We start from the raw sequence: 17,194 nt of genomic DNA, 5'->3' as shown, positions 1-17,194 counted from the left end.
CTGCCCTAGAGGCAAAGACCCCATGTCAAGCCCCACACTCACCTGTCGGACGTCTCTCAGATGCTCCTCCCCACCGTCACCTCCAAGGACCATGGAGCTCCTCCAGTCCCGCACCAGCAGGTCCAGGTGCTGCAGGGGAGACAGGAACGATGTCAGGAGTGGCGTGAACCTCTCGGGTTGGGGCAGGGGGTGGCTGGGGCAGGAGCATCCCATGCAGTAGGGAAGGGGTTGCATGGGGCAGGGCAGGGCGGAGGATGGGGGGGGAATGTTGTCTCACCTGAATGGACTCCAGTCATTTCCTTTCCCACCTCTTCGGCCACGTGCAGAAACATCTGCAGAGCGGGGAGGGCAGGGAGTGAGTCTGGGGCTGGGATCTCTGGGGCAGGGGCAGCGTGTGCCCTGGGGTGGTGGGTGGAGTGGACTCTACCACACACACACACACACACACACACACACACACACTGCAGCTCCAGCCTGTCTCAGTCTGTTACCAGGGTCCCACAGCTCATGTGGTGCAGAGACACCTAGGGGCCAAAGAGCAGAACTGCATGTCGAGGTTCCCCTCTCCCCTGCCCCATGCCAGGGCTCTGTTTGCCCCTGCCCACCAATGGTAGGAACAGAAGACCAAGATGCCAAATACTGAGACGTTCCCGAGTCCTGGCAACACCCCTGTTCTCCGTAAGCCTGGAGCTTGGGCAGGGGCGAGCTCCAGCCCTGGAGCAGCACAGAAGCTGGACCCTGCTGGATACAGCCCCAGGACTCCTGGGTTCTATCCCCAGCTCTGGGAGAGGAGGGGGGTCTAGTGGTTAAAAGCAGAGGATGCTGGGAGCCAGGACTCCTGGATTCTATCTCTGACTGTCCACAAACCCCATTGACCTCAGGCAAGTCACTGATTCTCTCTGGGCCTCAGTTTCCCAGCTGTAGAATGGGCAGATGACCCCATTGGGCTGTGTCATGAACATACAGCTAAGGTAGCATAAAATCCCTCCTTTACCTGTAAAGGGTTAAGAAGCTCAAATAACCTGGTTGGCATCTGGACCAATGAGGGAAAAGATATTTTTAAATCTGTGGGGGAAGGTTTTGTTTTGTCTCTCTCTGTGTGTTCTCTCTGGGTCATCAAGGGAAAATACGTCTCCAAAGCCAGACTGGAACTAAGCATCTAAGATTACAAATTGTAAGTATAGGAAGGAAATGCGTTAGATTATCTTTTGTTTTAGCTTGTGAATTCTCCCTAAGCTAAGAGGAAGGTTTATTCCTGGTTTTTTGTAACTTTAAAGTTTTGCCTAGAGGGAAATCCTCTGTCTTTTGAATCTTATTACCTGTAAATTACCTTCCATCCCTGATTTTACAGAGGTGCTTCTTTTCCTTTTTTCTTAATAATGTTCTGTTTTTTCAAGTGTCCTAAAAACCCAAGGATCTGGTCTGTGCTCACCTTGTTAACTATTTGGCTGGTATATTGATTCTCAAGCCTCTCCAGAAGGGGATGAAGGGCTTGGGGGATATTTTGGGAACAGGAATCCAAGTGGTCCTTTTCCCGATTCTTTGTCTAACTCACTCGGTGGTGGCAGCAATACCCACCCAAAGACAAGGAAGGATTTGTGCTTGGGGAAGTTTTACCTAAGCTGGTAGAAATAAGCTTGGGGGGGGGTCTTTCATGTGGGTCCCCACATCTGTACCCAGAGTGGGGAGGGAACCCTGAGAGGCTGTATGCAAATGCACCACGTCCTGCCTCTCCCGCTTCACCTCCAGATATTCTAGATCAGGGTCCTTTATCTGGCTGGAACATTCAGGATTGCAAGTAATCAGAGAGGACAGGGTTAGATGCAGAAACCAGCATGACCCTCTCCCTGCAGCACAGCGCCCCTAGTTAATATTGGATCGGTCTTGCTGTCGTAAAAAATTTTTGTTTCTGCCCTCTTATGTCTTTAAAAAAAAGCAAAAAAAAAAAAAAAAAAAGACCTCCTATTGTGAAAATTTGCATTTGGGTTTTTTTTTAAAAAAAAAAAACTTAAAAAAAAAAAATTAAAAAACACACTGCCCCTGGGGCATCGGGGCCTGCCCTGGCTGCCAGGGGAGAGCGCCCCCTGCTGATCCCACCCTGCTCCCTGCAGCACAGCACCCCCTAGTGCCAACCTGGGGCATTGGGTCGAGCCCTGGCTGGCAGGGGAGAGCGCCCCCTGCTGATCCCACCCCGCTCCCTTCAGCACAGCGCCCCCTAGTGCCAACCTGGGGCATTGGGTCGAGCCCTGGCTGGCAGGGGAGAGCGCCCCCTGCTGATCCCACCCCGCTCCCAGCAGCACAGCGCCCCGTAGAGCCAACCTGGGGCATCAGGGCCAGCCCTGACCACCAGGGGAAAGCGCCCCCTGCTGATCTCACCCTGCTCCCTGCAGCACAGCGCCCCCTAGAGCCGCACTGGGGCATTGGGGCCAGCCCTGGCTGCCCAGGGAGAGCGCCCCCTGCTGAGCCCTGCCCCGTTCCCACAGCACAGCGCCCCCTGGTGCCTACCTGGTAGGAGCCAAGCAGCATGGAGAGGGCGGAGAGTTTGACGCTGGTCTCCTTGTCTCTGGTGATGTCCATGGAGCCCTCGGTGTCGACCAGCAGCACGGCCACCTGGTGGGGGGGGGGGGCATGGGCTGGGGTCACACACCAGCTCCCCAATCTGCCCCCTCCATGCCCCAGCACCGAGTGAGACCCAGCCCCGGGGGACACTGTGTCCTCTGCCTCCCCTTCCAGGCCCCTGTCACAGAGACCCCCCAGCCTCTGTCTGCTCTGCTCCCCCAAGTAGAGATCTGATGGCGTCACTCATCCCTCCACCCCATTTCCCTCCCCTTCCCACTCACCTTCCCCCGCTCGGTGGGGACCCAGAAGGGCTGACTCCAGGCCCACACCCCCTTGGTGATGCTGCGGGAGCCAACTCGCCACTCGAACCCCTCCAGGGGCTCCTTCTCCCGGCCCATCCAGGATCCGTCCTTCACATCCTGAGGGGGAGGAAGAGAGAGGAGGAGGGGCAATTAGTGCAGGGGGGCAGGGGGACTGTGGGTATTTTATTAGCAGGCAGGTAGCGTGGGGACCGGTGCATTGGGATGATGATGGACAGGCAGCCTCAGGCTGTGACAGACACACGGACGAGGCTCCAGACAGACACACGGCTCCCCACTCCCCTGACACAGCTGACCGGACGTGGCCGGGGGACACAGGTCACAGATCTGTGCTGGTCTGAGCCCCTCCAGCAGGGGGCAGGAGTTCAGACCACTGCTCAGACAGCATGAGACGGGGAGGGGTGAGGTACCAGCCACCCTAGGGCTCCCATCCCCACGCACTGCCCTGTGGGAGGGGAGTGGGGTCTAGTGGTTAGAGCAAGAGGGGCTGGGAGCCAGGACACCTGGGTTCTCTCCCCGGCTCTGGGAGGGGATCAGGGCTGCACTCACCAGGTTCCGGAGCCGGCGCAGCAGGTAGTTCAGCAGGAAGGATTTGCCCCGGCGCTGCTCCCCGACGATGGACACCAGGCAAATGGGGGCATGCCCCACCCCACCCTGCTCCAGGCAGCAGCTCAGGGCCTCCTCGTCCAGGGTCAGGCCCCCTTCCTTGTCCAGACGCACAAGCTGCACCGGGCGCCCCAGCTCTGGGTGAGCCCTTGGCCCCTGCTGCAGGGACAGAGCAGGGTCAGAGCTGGGACCCCACCCCTGAGACAGTGAGTCCCCTGTGCCCCAGATCAGAGCCCCTGTGCCCCATTCCCAGCCCCTGAACCAGCCAGTCCCACCCTGGGCCAGATCCAAGCCAGTGCCCCCTAGAGGAGAAAGGCCCCATGTCCCATCCTCTCTGCACCACCTCATCTTCCAGCCAGTTAGTCCCCTCACCCAGCCCCCTGGATGGAGTCACAGGTTGTTTGCTCGGTTGTTAATTTCTTATCAGCAGATCTGAGCCATGTGTGTGCTCAGCTGCCCCCTTATCAGCCCAAGGACCTGACCCTTTGCTAAAGGGACACAGGAATCCCGTTAGCCGGCCTTCCCTCTGACCCCAGAACCCCAGCGTGGTGCTAGGGGGTGCTGTGCTGTAGGGTGCAGCCATGTGGCTGTTCCCCAGCTGCCCCACCCCAGAGATGGCTGCATCTCTGGACCAGCCATTGCTGCACCCACCTCAGGGCTCCCTGTTGCTGTCAGCGTCTCTTCGCATGGCAGGTCTCTGATTTTCTCCACCAGGCTTTTGACACGTGTGTCTGGGATCATCCTGCCCCTGGAGCAGGGAGCCCGGCACTCAGGGCACTGGGACCCCCGGGCCGAGACCCCGCTCCAGTGAGCCGCGAGGCAGCCCCGGCAGAAGTTGTGGCCACAGTCAATGGAGACAGGGTCCTCCAAGATGTCCAGGCAGATGGAGCAGGTGACGTCCTCCTGGAGTCGCTTCACCATCCCCTGTGGAGTTGGCTTTGAGGAGGAGGGTGGGGTTGGCCTGGGAGACACACAGCAGGGGGCCTGTGAGCCAGGACTCCTGGGTTCTATCCCAGCTTCGGGGAGGGGATGTAGGGGACAGGCCGGAGGGGCTGGGAGCCAGGATTCGGGGGCTCTAACCCCAGCTCTGGAACAGGTTACACCTGAATTGGGTGGGACTGGAGCACTCACCCTTTATTGTTTGCGTTTCCCATAATGCAGCGGGTGACAGGCTGGGCTCCACTTGGCCAATCTCCCCTCCTCCTGGGCTGGGGCTAAAGCCAAACTCTGCTGGAGAACTGAGACAACAGGGCACCAAGGGAGTAGTCCCCTCACACCCACTCTGCTCAAACAGGTGGGCTGGCAGAGCGGGGAACTGAGGCACAGAGCAGGGCTGGGACACTCCTAATCCCACTTCTTGAGCTCTGAGTGCCCCAGTGCTCTCCTTAGGTACTGGGGACACCCCCCAGCCTCACTAGCACCCCAGGAAATGAGCAAACCCTCTGTAGCCAGAGCCTCATGCCACAGCCCCACTGCACCCGAAGCCCAGGGTCCCAGCTCCTCTCCTTCCCTGTTCTAACCCCCTCCCCTCCCCGAGCCATTCAGAGAGCCCAGGCGTCCTGGCTCCCAGCTCCCCCTGCTCTAACCCACTAACCCCCACTCCCCTCCCAGAGCCGGGGAGAGAACCCAGGAGTCCTGGCTCCCAGCCCCCCCAACCCACTAGACCCAGGGAGAGAACCCAGGAGTCCTGACTCCCAGCCCCCCCACTCTAACCCAGTAACCCCCCACTCCCCTCCCAGAGCCGGGGAGAGAACCCAGGAGTCCTGACTCCCAGCCCCCCCTGCTCTAACCCATTAGACCCTCACTCCCCTGCCAGAGCCCGGAGAGAACCCTGGCGTCCGGACTCCCTGGCACTAAACACTACTCATTTCCGTCTCTGTTGAAGGAGGAAATCCCACGTTTCCAGCCGTCACGCCTAGTGAGACCCTGCTTTGCTCTGCTCTGCGCCCCCCTCCCCTCCGGGGCGCAAGTACCCCGGGCGCAGCGGGATTTTCAGCCTCTCAGATTTTTAAAGCAGATCTGGGGATTGGCGGCCGGGCGCGGCTCGCTGCACGGGGATCTGCGGGGCTGCGCTGGTGAAGCCGGGGGCCGGGCCCCAGCCCGAGTCCGGGGAGTGGCTGGGATTTACCTTAGGTGCCTCCCAGGTGCCACTGCTTCGAAACCAGCAATTCAGATCTCAGGTGGGTTGTGGGGGCGGGGGACGACCCTGCCTTCTGGGGGGGGTAGACTGGAGGGGGGAATTCTGCCCCCCGGGGATGGTAGTTGCCCCCCCGTTACCTGCCCCACAGCTCGCTCTGCCAGTGTCCAAGATTTTCTCCTGGGGAAACGAAAGTAAAAAGTCAGGTGGTTTCTATTTCCTTCTGCCCCGCAGCCCGGCTCTGACACCCCGGAGATTGGCCACAGGGCGTGGGAGGGGTGTAGCCAGAGCGGAGGATATTAATAGCCACTGGGAGGTGGGGGCAGGGAGTGGAGCCAGGACTCCTGGGTTCTTTCCCTGGGTCTGGGATGGGAGTGGAGTCTAGTGGTTAGAGCAGGGGAGCTGGGAGCCAGGACTCCTGGGTTCTATTCCTGGCCTTGGGAGAGAAGTGGGTGGGATCTTGTGTTTGGGGCTGGGAGCCAGGACTCGTGGCTTCTTTCCCTGGATTGGGAAAGGAATTGATGTCTAGTGGTTAGAGGAGGTGGGTCACTGGGAGCGTGGGTTCTCTCCCCAGTTCTGGGAGGGGAGTGGGTGGAGTCTCATGGGTGGGGCTGGCAGCGAGGACTCCTGGGTTCTCTCTCCAGCTCTGGGAGGGGAGTAGGGGTCTAGTGGGTTAGAGCAGGCGGGGGCTGGGAGCCAGAACTCCTGGATTCTCTCCCCCGTTCTGGGAGGGGAGTGGAGTCTAGTGGGTTAGAGCAGGTGGGGCTGGGAGCCAGGACTCCTGGGTTCTGTCCCCAGCTCTGGGAGGGGAGTGGGGTCTAGTGCGTGGGAGCGTGGGTTGGGAATCAGGACTCCTGGGTTCTGTCCCCAGCTCTGGGAGGGGAGTGGGGTCTAGTGGGTTGCAGGAGGGCGGCTAGCAGGGCTCAGTGTAGACATAAAACTCTTTTATGCACATTCCCTTCTCCCATGTCCAGGACAAACCCATTCAGGTGCCAGCGAAGGGCGGCTGCAGGCCCTGGCTGCGTTCAGCCTGGGGAAGAGATCGCTGAGCTTGGACGGGAGAACAAGGGTCCCTCTAAAGAGGCCGGCGAGCGGTTGTGCTTCGTGTCCAGCGATGGGGGGAGCAGAAGGAAGCAGCTTAGCTTGCAGCAAGAGGCTGGGAATTAGGAAAAACTTTTCTAAGTCTCAGGGTAGCTCCACTCGGGACCAGGCTTCCAGGGAGGTTGCGGGATCCCCGTTGTTGGAGGACACACACCGGTCAGGGCCAGTCTAGGCTTTCTTGGTGCTGCCTCAGTGCCTGAGGCAGGACTTGATGCCCTCTCCAAGTCCCTTCCAGCCCCACATTTCTCGGATTCTCTTTGAGACGCTCGGCAGCTTCATCTCCCACTGCAATGTTTTCACTCCACCCCCCCCCCCCGGTTCCTTCCTGTGTTTGATCACTAGTCGTGGGGACACAGCACCTCCCCTTCAGAATCACATGCAGGGGGCACTGTGAAGCTGTAGAAGGGGCTACCTGGAAACCACGTCCCCACGGAGACTGCCCTCCTCCCAGCAGTCCAAGCCCAGCTGCCTGTGGTTTGGATGCACCAGTCCTGCCCCTTAGAGGCATATTCAGAACAGCTCCCTCCTCTTCGAGCGATAGGCTCAGGCTCTCTGCAGACTCAGGCACATGGGCAGTTGCCGGTTCATCTCTACCCCTCTCCCTTCTGCATCTCTTATGTCCACCAAGCAGACGTGAACAATGGAGGGAGCTGGGCGAGGATTTCCTGATGGGAGGTAGAGGCGGCAGGTCCGGGGGACAGTGCTGAAGAGTAGGATGGGGCTGATGACAGAGGGGCTGGCACTGCTGATCGTGGTGACATAGGGGCTGGGGTTGGGGGGTGAGGGGTGAGGGGTGCTTTTGCCCCCACCCACAGAGCCCACGTGGCTACCTCCCAGATTGGGCTGTCCACCACCAGCCCCTCCTGCCCTGCAGCTCACAACCCAGGCCAGGAGTCAGGTCCTATCACAGAGTCACCCTAGAAGGTTGCCCAGCTGCCCCCCAGAGGCAGCTGCATCTCAGTGCTGAGAGATTGGAATCAAGGAAGACCCCCTCAGACCTGCCCCGCAACCCTTCAGCATCCATTAACCAGCCCCCTATCGCCCTAGGCACATGGACCACTGCTTAGCCCCACCCACATGCTTTGGCCCCGCCCCTGGACTCTAGCCCCATCCAGTGACACACCCATGCCGGTATATTGCCCCCGAGCTGACTGCCTCTGTGGGAGTTTGCCAAAGACGGAAGTCCAGAGCTAGCTGGCATCACGGGTGTTACGGGGTGTTTGGGCCAGGATCGGTTTTCGAGCCAGGGCCTGGGGCGTATGTTGGGTTCCAGGACTGCTGAGCGCAAAGGACAGCCATGAACCCCTCCTGTGCCCACCCCGGCCCAGCCGCACACCTGAGCGACGGCAAATCCCAAGGAGCCAGGAAAGTCTCCCAACAGGGGGGCCTGCCCGGCTGAGCTGAAGAGAACAACCCGCCCGTCTAAGCCCCAGGGGCTCAGGAGAGGGCGGAAATGAGGTGAAACCCAACGGAGCGGGACGCCTGCTTCCATGGAGACTGCGAATCGCTGAGCACTGGGGGTTGACCAGCCCTGGAAGACAAGGAACGGGGCACTAGAGAGTATCATGCCAGTGGGTGCTTGACCCCACCTCTGCCCCTGGCCCCGCCCTGATGCCACCCCTGCCCCACCCCCATTCCAACCCCTTCCACAAATCCTCGCCCCAACTCCATCCCCTCCCTTCCCCTATTCCAACTCCTTCCCCAAATCTCCATCCTGGCCCCACCTTTTCCCCACCTCCTCCCCTGAGCATGTCACAGTCCCCCCCAGCACGCTGCTAAACAGCTGGGAGGTAGGTGGGGATCAGCATGCGGCACCCTTAGGGGAGGAGGAAGGGTGGGGGGTGAGGGGAGCTTAGCACCCACTAATTTTTCCCTGTGGATGGTCCAGCCCCACAGCACCCACAGAGTCAGTGTCTATGCCACAGTGGGGTCGACCTCTCCCCCAGCCCGCACTGGGAAAAAACCCACAGCAACGCAGCCCCTGGTGTGTGTCCTGGGCTGGACCGAGCCCTGCGACGCCAGCGCTGAGGTGGCAAAACCACAGCAGTGGTGTGGACACAGGTAGCCACAGCATCATGCCCGTGTCACGAGCAAGTCCCCGGGCCCATACTCAAGTATGATGAAAGGTTTAGAAAACACAGCTGAAGAACAAAGACTGGAAAAACCTGGGTTTGGTTTGTCAGGAGAAGAGCCGCCCGAGGGTGGCACATGGGAACAGTCGTCAAGTACGTAAAAGACTTATAAAGAGCAGGGTGAGCAATTGTTTGCCTTAGCCACCGAGGGCAGGACGAGAAACTGCGGCCAGGGAGAGGCAGGTTAGGCATTAGTTCGATCTAAAGCAGCCCTGACGCACTGGTGTAGCCCTCCGCCCCATGGCAGGACTGTCTGCACGTAACTTGGTCTTCTGTTCTCTGGTCTTTCTGAAAAATTGGGGTGGGGGAGGGAATTATCATTTTGGGTTGATCTGAAAAAAAACATTTTCCCCCCAAAAAGGCCCAAAAACTCCAAGGTAAAAATCGTTTCTGGTCAAATGAAACTTTTCTTTTGGTGAAAAGTTGAATCTGAAAAAAATCAAACCATTTCAAGCTTTGGGAGGATGTTTTCCCCCCTCGATTGAACGAATTCGACACCAAGCCCTGAAAGGTTTCAGTCAAGCCAAGTCTACATTGAGAAGTCTTCAGACTTTCACCCAGCGCAGGGCTGAAGCTCAGTGAGGGAGGAAGTCTCTGCTACCATCCACTGGTGAAGAGAATTCAGAGTATTTTCTCCTGCTGATGATAGCTCATCTCAATTGATTAGACTCTTCCTGTTGGTATGGCTACTTCCACCTTTTCATGTTCTCTGTATGTATAAATATCTCCTGTCTGTGTGTTCCATTCTCTGCATCCAAAGAAGTGAGCTGTAGCTCACAAAAGCTCATGCTAAAATAAATTTGTTAGTCTCTAAGGTGCCACAAGTATTCTTGTTCTTTTTTTGATGAAGAGGAGGAAGGGCTGGCATGGACCAGGTCTCATTTGCATCTTGATTACCCCCAGCATTCGAGAGTCAATGTTTTTGTCTTTGGGTTAAAATTCATTGAAGTTTTGGGTGTGTGGGAAATAAAATTGTGGCTATTCTTATTGTGGGATGAAAGGGCAACAAGGTTGTTTATATGCCCTGAGGGAGGGAGATCACCCTAAGCAAAACTTCAGACATAGAGCAGTGAACAGTGGAGGCTGAGCACAGACCAGAGAGATGAGGATGGTGTTTTTTGATGTGGGGAGAAGGACCTGGAGATGGATCTCCTGAGAACACTCCCAGCTGCTGGAATTCAACTCTCCCCACCTGTGAGTGGGGTGTAACAAAGTGAGGTGCTGGAAGACCCTGGGGTGGGGGACGTCTTACTTCACAGTTTGCTAGGGAAACTGAGGGGCAGGACTGTTCCTCAAGATCTAATGGGGTAGGATGTTTCCCTTACCAGTTATACATACAGAGTATGGACATGCCCAAATTAGTATTGCATCCTTTTCCCCTTAGCCCTTGTTTCAGACCCGAGCTCAGCACTTGTCAGAGGGGAAGTGTTTCCGTTAATCACACTCAGGGAAGATTTTAAGGTTTCTCCCAAGGTTTCTGGGTGGGGCCTCAATGGGTGTGCTAATTTCAAGAGGACCTCCCCTAGCTATTCACACCCCACCCTTTGCACTGCCACAAAGCCCCGGCATGATTCCAGTGTCACCTCACCGCAGTCGAAGAAAGGTGGGGATTGAGAGATGACAGACTGGGCAGGCGACGGGATCAGGGCTGTACCAGAGACACTGACAAAAGCAGGTTGCAGGGTAAATGTCATGCTCCTAAAACTGCTGGTGATTTTGGCACACAAGAGTCTGGGGTCCCTGGCATTCAGGACCATCCTCCGGCATACACACGTAGGGCACCTGAAAATTTGGGGCACCACTGGTTCTTAGTGTCCACATACCTGACTTTCTTATCCCTGTTCTGACCCTTCCGGTAGGCTCCTACAGCTGCCTGCTGCAGCCCAGTGAGTCTTCCTTAGTGAAAATGAAACAGCCTCCAGCTTGCCAGCCCTGTTAGCACTACCCTGAAACTTACAGAGCCTGTCACGGGGCGATGAGCCATTTCACAGGCCTGTGCAACCCCCAGGGATACACTGTCAGCTTCTGAATTTACCGACAAAACCAGTTGTGCATGACTGTATTATTTCCTCAGAACACGTCCGTCCACAGGACCTTCGTTTAAAATTTGCTTTAAAAATGTTTCATGAGTGAGTTCTTGAAGATTATAAAATCACATCTCTAAAAAATCCTTGCATCCATTTTTAGATGCACAATCATCTTTAGCTTTAAATGCTTGGATCTTCAGATATACAGTTTTTAAAAGAAATCCTTCAAAAGACACACGCCCCTTAGCTAAAATACACATTTTAATCACAATAGTAAAAAAAACTTGCTTCCAAAGTCTTCCTGTCCTTTATGTCCATCCCTTTCTCCCTTCACCCCCTCTCCCCCCACACACACACATTGAAGAGAGCTCTTAAAGGAAAAACACCCCTTTTCTTCCAAATAGCTGGACAAAGAGTTTCCCTTTCTTTACTTCTGACTATCTGATGAACTAGTTTTAAAAGAACCCTCCAGCAAAATCAGGACCTAGTAAGATATAAAATCCTTTGTGATGCCTACAATCTTTAAAAACATATTTTTTAAAGTTGGTGAAATTTCATAAACACACCTGTTGTTATGGAGATCACACCCAGTAAATTAATGTTCCCTTTTTCTAAAAGCAATGAACGTGGATATGAACACACCAAAGCTCTGTGACTGATTCATTTAAAAGAATGTCTTTGTTTCAGTGAGTTAAACATGTAGTAATCTGGAATGATTACCTTATGAAGGTTTGAGTACATTTAAAACATAAACTCAGCTTAGAAATACTGATTAAGAAAATGTAAAACAGAGCAGAGCTGAATCACGTATTCCATAATATTGAATGTTGTATTCAGCAGGACAGCTGACTCACCCTTAGTGCAAAGGTTTTGCAAATAAATCTCTGACAAACTTCAGGGTGTATCAAAAACCTGTGACTGACATTTTTTATTCCCAAGTTTAGTGCTTTGAGACAGGCACCTTTTGCACGTCCATTCTGCGTGAGGGAATGAGTAGCGGGGTCTCTGCAGGGAACTGTGACTCTCCACCACCGTGAGGCGGGCCGGGGGGTTCATTATCCTTTGCTGTCTCATGCCTCTTGCATCTTGGTTACCCCCAGCATTCCAGAGTGAATGGTTTGATCATTGTGGTTAAAATGCATTGACGTTTTGGGTGCTTGGGAAATGAAATTGTGGCTATTCTGATTGTGCGATAAAAGGGCAACAGGGTTGTTTATATGCCCCGCATGACGGAGATCACCCTAAGCGAAACTTCGGTCACAGAGCAGTGGGCAGTGGAGGTTGGCCATGGACCAGAGAGACGGGGACAGTGTTTTCTGATATGGGGAGAAGACCTGGAGATGAAGCTTCTGAGAACACTCTGAGATGCTACAATTCCACTACCCCAACCTGTGAGTGGGGTGTAACAAAGTGGGGAACTGGATGACCCTGTGTGTGTGGGGGGGTGTCTTACTTCATCCTGTTTGCTAGGGAAACTGAGAGGCAGGACTGTTCCTCAAGATCTAATGGAGTAGGGCGTTTCCTTCACAGGTTACACGGACGCTTTGTGGACTGGTCAGTGTTATGTTTGCCCAGATTAATGCTGATGAGACGAGTCATTTACCAGGTTTGGCTAGAAATCCTTCTAGCCTGGTGTAGATAAATCCCCGTATTGAGCTATTTTCATACAACTTTGTATCAGATCCCTATGTAGAAAAACTTATAGAGAACTTTGTGTTAAGCCCTTGGGATAATGTTATAGCCCCTAAGGAGATAAAGTAGAAGACACATGTCTTTTTGCTGGGAGTAGAATAAGATCTCCCCCCAGCTCCCTTAATCAATTGCTCTGTTAAATGAACGAGATGTGAATGAGCCAGGTGGGAAGGTAGCACCTTCAGACAGTTGCAACCCTTGGAGAGGGGCTGGGAACCGGACCCAAGGAGAGTAAGACCTGTCAACTGGGCTCGTTAAAGACACACTGACGGCCTCAGGGGTTAGAAGCCAGCCCCTTCCTTTGGAAACACCCTCTGTGCAGCATCTGGACAACTCCCAGAAGAAAGTAGGACAAAGGCCCAATGGACGCAGACGCAGATTTTGAAGCTGGTGCAGATTTGCATAAGAGGAAAGCTGCTATAAAAGTGAAATGTCTTGCAGAGGGCCCTGGGTCTCGTCTTGTCAACATGGAGCATCAATCCGGATCGGCAGAAGCCCAGCTCCACCTCTCCCCCATCTAACTCACCTGGCCAGTGAAGTTAAGGGGAGCAGCTAGCTAGTAACAACAACAAGATGTCCACTCACGCCCCTTCTCTACCTACGCTACATTGATGACATCTTCATCATCTGGACCCATGGGAAGGAGACTCTGGAAAAATTCCACCACAATTTCAACAGCTTCCACCCCACCATCAACCTCAGCCTGGACCAATCTACATGGGAAGGGCCACACTTTCGAGGACACCCACAGTGAAATAAGTCGAAGATGGTCACATCTACCACCAACCCTAATCTGAAAACCTATCCGGACCGCTATGCCTCACCGTCGATGCTCCAGCTTTCCATCCCGGGCACACACACCCCCGATCCATTGTCTACAGCCAAGCAACGTGAGGTCACAACCGCATATGCTCTAAACCCCAGTACAGAGACCAACAACCTACAAAATCTCCAAAACAAGCATTTCTCGAAAAAGCTACAATTTACTCGCACGAGAAATAAGGAAACAGATCAACAGGCAGCTGTACCAGAAGCTCTTACTGCAGACACACCCAAGAAAGAAACCAACAGACCACTGGCCATCACTACAGCCCCAGTCTAAGAACCCCCCAGCGCAATCAATCAGGATCGTACAACCTCCAAAAACCGAGACATGAAGAACAAAGCGCTAAGTTGTTCACAGGAAGGGGCTATGCACGTCGCATATATATATACGGCCAACCTGAACACGAAGGTGATTCTGAGAAGTATATGATGCGAGGAGCTATCACCAATAGGAGAACTACCGGATCACAAGCAACATAACTCTCGATGCCAACTGCGGCACTGTCACATACTACACTCGAGTTGGACAAACATAATCAGGACCTTAACCAATCAGCCACACCATTCACCGGTTCATCCACAATTTCACAAGTATCCGTACACGAGAGAGAGAGTGCCATAAGAATCGAGCTTATATATACATATAAGAATGATAGATAATGTTGATATTGAGAGGGATGCGACACACGGATAACACGGAGGAAACACTAGTACGACTTCAGCCTCCGGCACACTATAGCTAAGACCTTTAAGTTGGGCCTATACCGGCAGCAAACAAACGTTCAGAACCAAGAAACTTGTCACACACGGAGAACTATCTTGCTGAGGCTCAATTTCATGCAAATTTGACAAACCATCGCGTCAGGATTGAACAAAGACTGTGAATTGGGCTTGCCAACTACAGCAACCAGTTTTCTCCTCTCTGGTGTTTCTCACGGCAACTATTGAAAGTGAAAAGGTCTGAGTACAGGGCCTCATCCTCCCTGATTGAACAACTTAATATATCTCTAGCTTGCTGCTAGCATATATTATACTGACCCCTGGAAATTTCCACTACATGCATCCAACAAAGTGGGTATTCACCCACGAAAGCTCATGCTCCAAAATGTCTGTTAGTCTACAAGGTGCCACAGGATTCTCTGCTGCTTTTACAGATCCAGACTAACACGGCTACCCCTCCAATACTTAACAACAAGACGGAGTGTGTGTATGTGCTTGTGCATGTGTGAGTGCATGAGTGTAATATATCAGATGCCTATGATACAGTGTTAATTAATACACCTATTACTAATAAATCTGGCATTTTGCCTTATTCCCCCTGAAAAGATCCTGTGCAGCACCTTGAGTAGAACGCTGGGACCAGCGCTTCCCCCAGTTCGGTCTTTGTTCCTCAGGTGCTTCCAGGAGTGTCCTTGTGTGGGGAGTGGGGCCACTTGATGATGTCGCACACACACACACCCCTTATATAGCTTTAACATATGGCGGGAATCCTTTCTTCCAAAAACAGTTCCCAGCCCAGTTTGTGGGAAAATGCAGGTATCAATATGGAGGTCGGTGTCTTGTGACCTGGTCAACCTGTCCCTGTAGGGTCACAGCAGCCATTACTCACAGGCTGTCTGGAGCGGCCTCAGGAAGGCTCCCCAGGTGGGGGATAAGCTTTTTCTAAGGCCTGTTGTACCCCTAATCGCCCGTTACCTCTAAAGGTTCTTCCCAACCAGCTGTCGAGACTGGAAACATCTTGCCTGGTGGGCGTCACCCAGGTATAAATACAGACCCATAGTCAACAGTCATAACTTTAGACACAAAAATGATACATGCCCACAAAGAGGATAATCCTATTCACAACTCATTACTTTTCCACCGACACCTCACAAGATGTGTCTTGGACAAGATGCAGCATAATTCTCTATCCCTTTCTTAATGATTCCCAACGCTCTGTTCGCTTCTTTCACTCCTGCTTCACATCCAGGGGAGGTTTTCAGAGAGCTATCCACAGTGACCCCAAGATCTCTTTCTTGAGTGGGAACAGCTCATTTAGACCCCATCATTTTGTTTGGGATCATGTTTTCCAACGTCCATTTGTTTGCATTTATCAACACTGAATTTCATCTGCCATTTTGTCACCCAGTCACTCAGTTTTGAGAGATCCTTTCGTAGCTCTTCGCAGTCTCCCTGGGACTTAACTATCTTGAGTAATTTTATGTCATCTGCAAACACCTCACTGTTTACCCCTTTTTACAGCTCATTTATGAATATGTTGAACAGGACTGGGCCCAGTATAGACCCCTGAGGAACCCCGGTATCTACCGCTCCCCACTCTGAAAACAGACAATTTATATCTACCCTTTATTTCTTATCTTTTAACCAGTTCTCACTCATTCAGAGGACCTTTCCTCTTACCCTGCTTGCATAAGAGACAGGGCTTCCTGTGGCACAGGACTGGCTGGAGAGGCAGGCCTGGGGATTTCCCCCTACTGTAGTTTGCTTTGGGGACAAAGAACTTGTAAATAAACAGGCTGGCACCAAAGCGCAGACTGGACTTGTAGCAGCAAATTCTTCCCCCAGTAGAAAGAAGGAGCCAGAATATCAACTAAAAAAACCAGGGGGAGGGATGGATCCAGAGATCTGCAGCAACCGCTGTGACAAACTGGTAGCAAATTCCTCCTTAGGGCCGGAGCAGCTCATCGGTGACATGGTCCGTGCCGGGAACGTGGAAGGTGAGAGAAAGCTGCGCTGCTGCCCTGGCAGATGAATGTCAGGGGTGTAGGGCCGATCCAGGAGGCGCACAGACCATTTCGGGTTTGATGGAGTCCCTGCCAGTCTCCGGGTGAGGGTGGATGGTGCAGAGTGCGCGTTGCAGGCTGGGTCTGAATATCTTGTGGAGTCTGGGGTGCGAGGACGGCAGAGACGGGTCGGAGAACCAGGTTTCTGAATCTACCCTCATGCCTGCCCATCCCCCTCTGTCCCACCCATTCCTCACCCCCCCACACACTCCAGTCCTCACCCCCTTCCCTCCCACATCCACCCACCCCCACACTGGCATCCATTTCCCTTCCCGGCTGGCCACACCACACCGACGCCTCCCCCCCCCCCCCACACCCATCTCTGCCTGGGGGAGCCTCTAGACAACCCCCACCCCCATCTCTTCCGTGGGGGGGACCCCCCCCCCCCCCCCGCACATACACACCAAGGCAAAGCCTATGCCACAGCTCCCCAAGCGCTGCGGGACCCGAACCCGTGACACAAAACTCTCCAGCCTGAGCTAACCTGCAGCCTCCTTGACTGCCACCAGGGGGCAGCGCAGGCTCAGAACTCCTTAAGGCCGGACGCAATGGGGAATTCACGTCTCCCGCGGAGTTTGTGCCATGCCGTGTGGAGCGGCTCATGGCAGTGAGTGCCAACCTCAGGGCAGCCTGTAATTATATTTCACCGTGCCAGGATGCCATGGAGTGTGGGGGAGTCAAGGCCCTGCACCCGCCACTTCCTGCGATTCCCTGGGACTCTCAGCCAGCCAGTAACACAGAAGGTTTATTAGACAACAGGAACGCAGTCAAACCAGAGCTTGTAGGTACAGAGGACAGGACCTCTCCCTCAGGTCCATCTTGAGGGGCAGGGAGCTCAGACCCCAGCCCTGGGGCTCCCTCCATTTCCCCAGCCAGGTCCAAACTGAGACTCTCCAGCCCCTCCTCTGGCTTTTGTCTCTTTCCCAGGCCAGGAGGCACCTGATCGCTTATTTCTCCGACACCTTCAGTTGGCACTTGCAAAGGAGGTCCCCAGGCCATCAGTTGCCAGGAG

General features: G+C 54.2%; 1 protein-coding gene and 1 pseudogene across 1 annotated transcript in view; both read right to left on the bottom strand.

Moving 5' to 3' along the window:
- The window catches only part of LOC116840185 (uncharacterized), a 47,790-nt gene extending 41,723 nt beyond the window's left edge, over positions 1-6,067 (bottom strand). The window contains exons 1-3 of the mRNA XM_075064738.1: positions 5,614-6,067; positions 4,617-4,784; positions 4,137-4,446 (exon numbers count right to left, since the gene is read on the bottom strand). Coding sequence (XP_074920839.1) covers positions 4,137-4,446; positions 4,617-4,639 — 333 coding nt within the window. The 5' untranslated portion in view covers positions 4,640-4,784; positions 5,614-6,067. The remainder of the gene's footprint in view (positions 1-4,136; positions 4,447-4,616; positions 4,785-5,613) is intronic.
- Positions 1-17,194, bottom strand: part of LOC142046695 (serine protease 33-like) — a 151,148-nt pseudogene that overhangs the window by 129,470 nt on the left and 4,484 nt on the right.

Source organism: Chelonoidis abingdonii, chromosome 4 (genome assembly GCF_003597395.2).
Source record: "Chelonoidis abingdonii isolate Lonesome George chromosome 4, CheloAbing_2.0, whole genome shotgun sequence".
NCBI lineage: Eukaryota > Metazoa > Chordata > Testudines > Testudinidae > Chelonoidis > Chelonoidis abingdonii.
The sequence above is the reverse complement of the archived record's forward strand: the minus strand, read 5'-3'. Positions and strand labels throughout refer to the sequence as shown.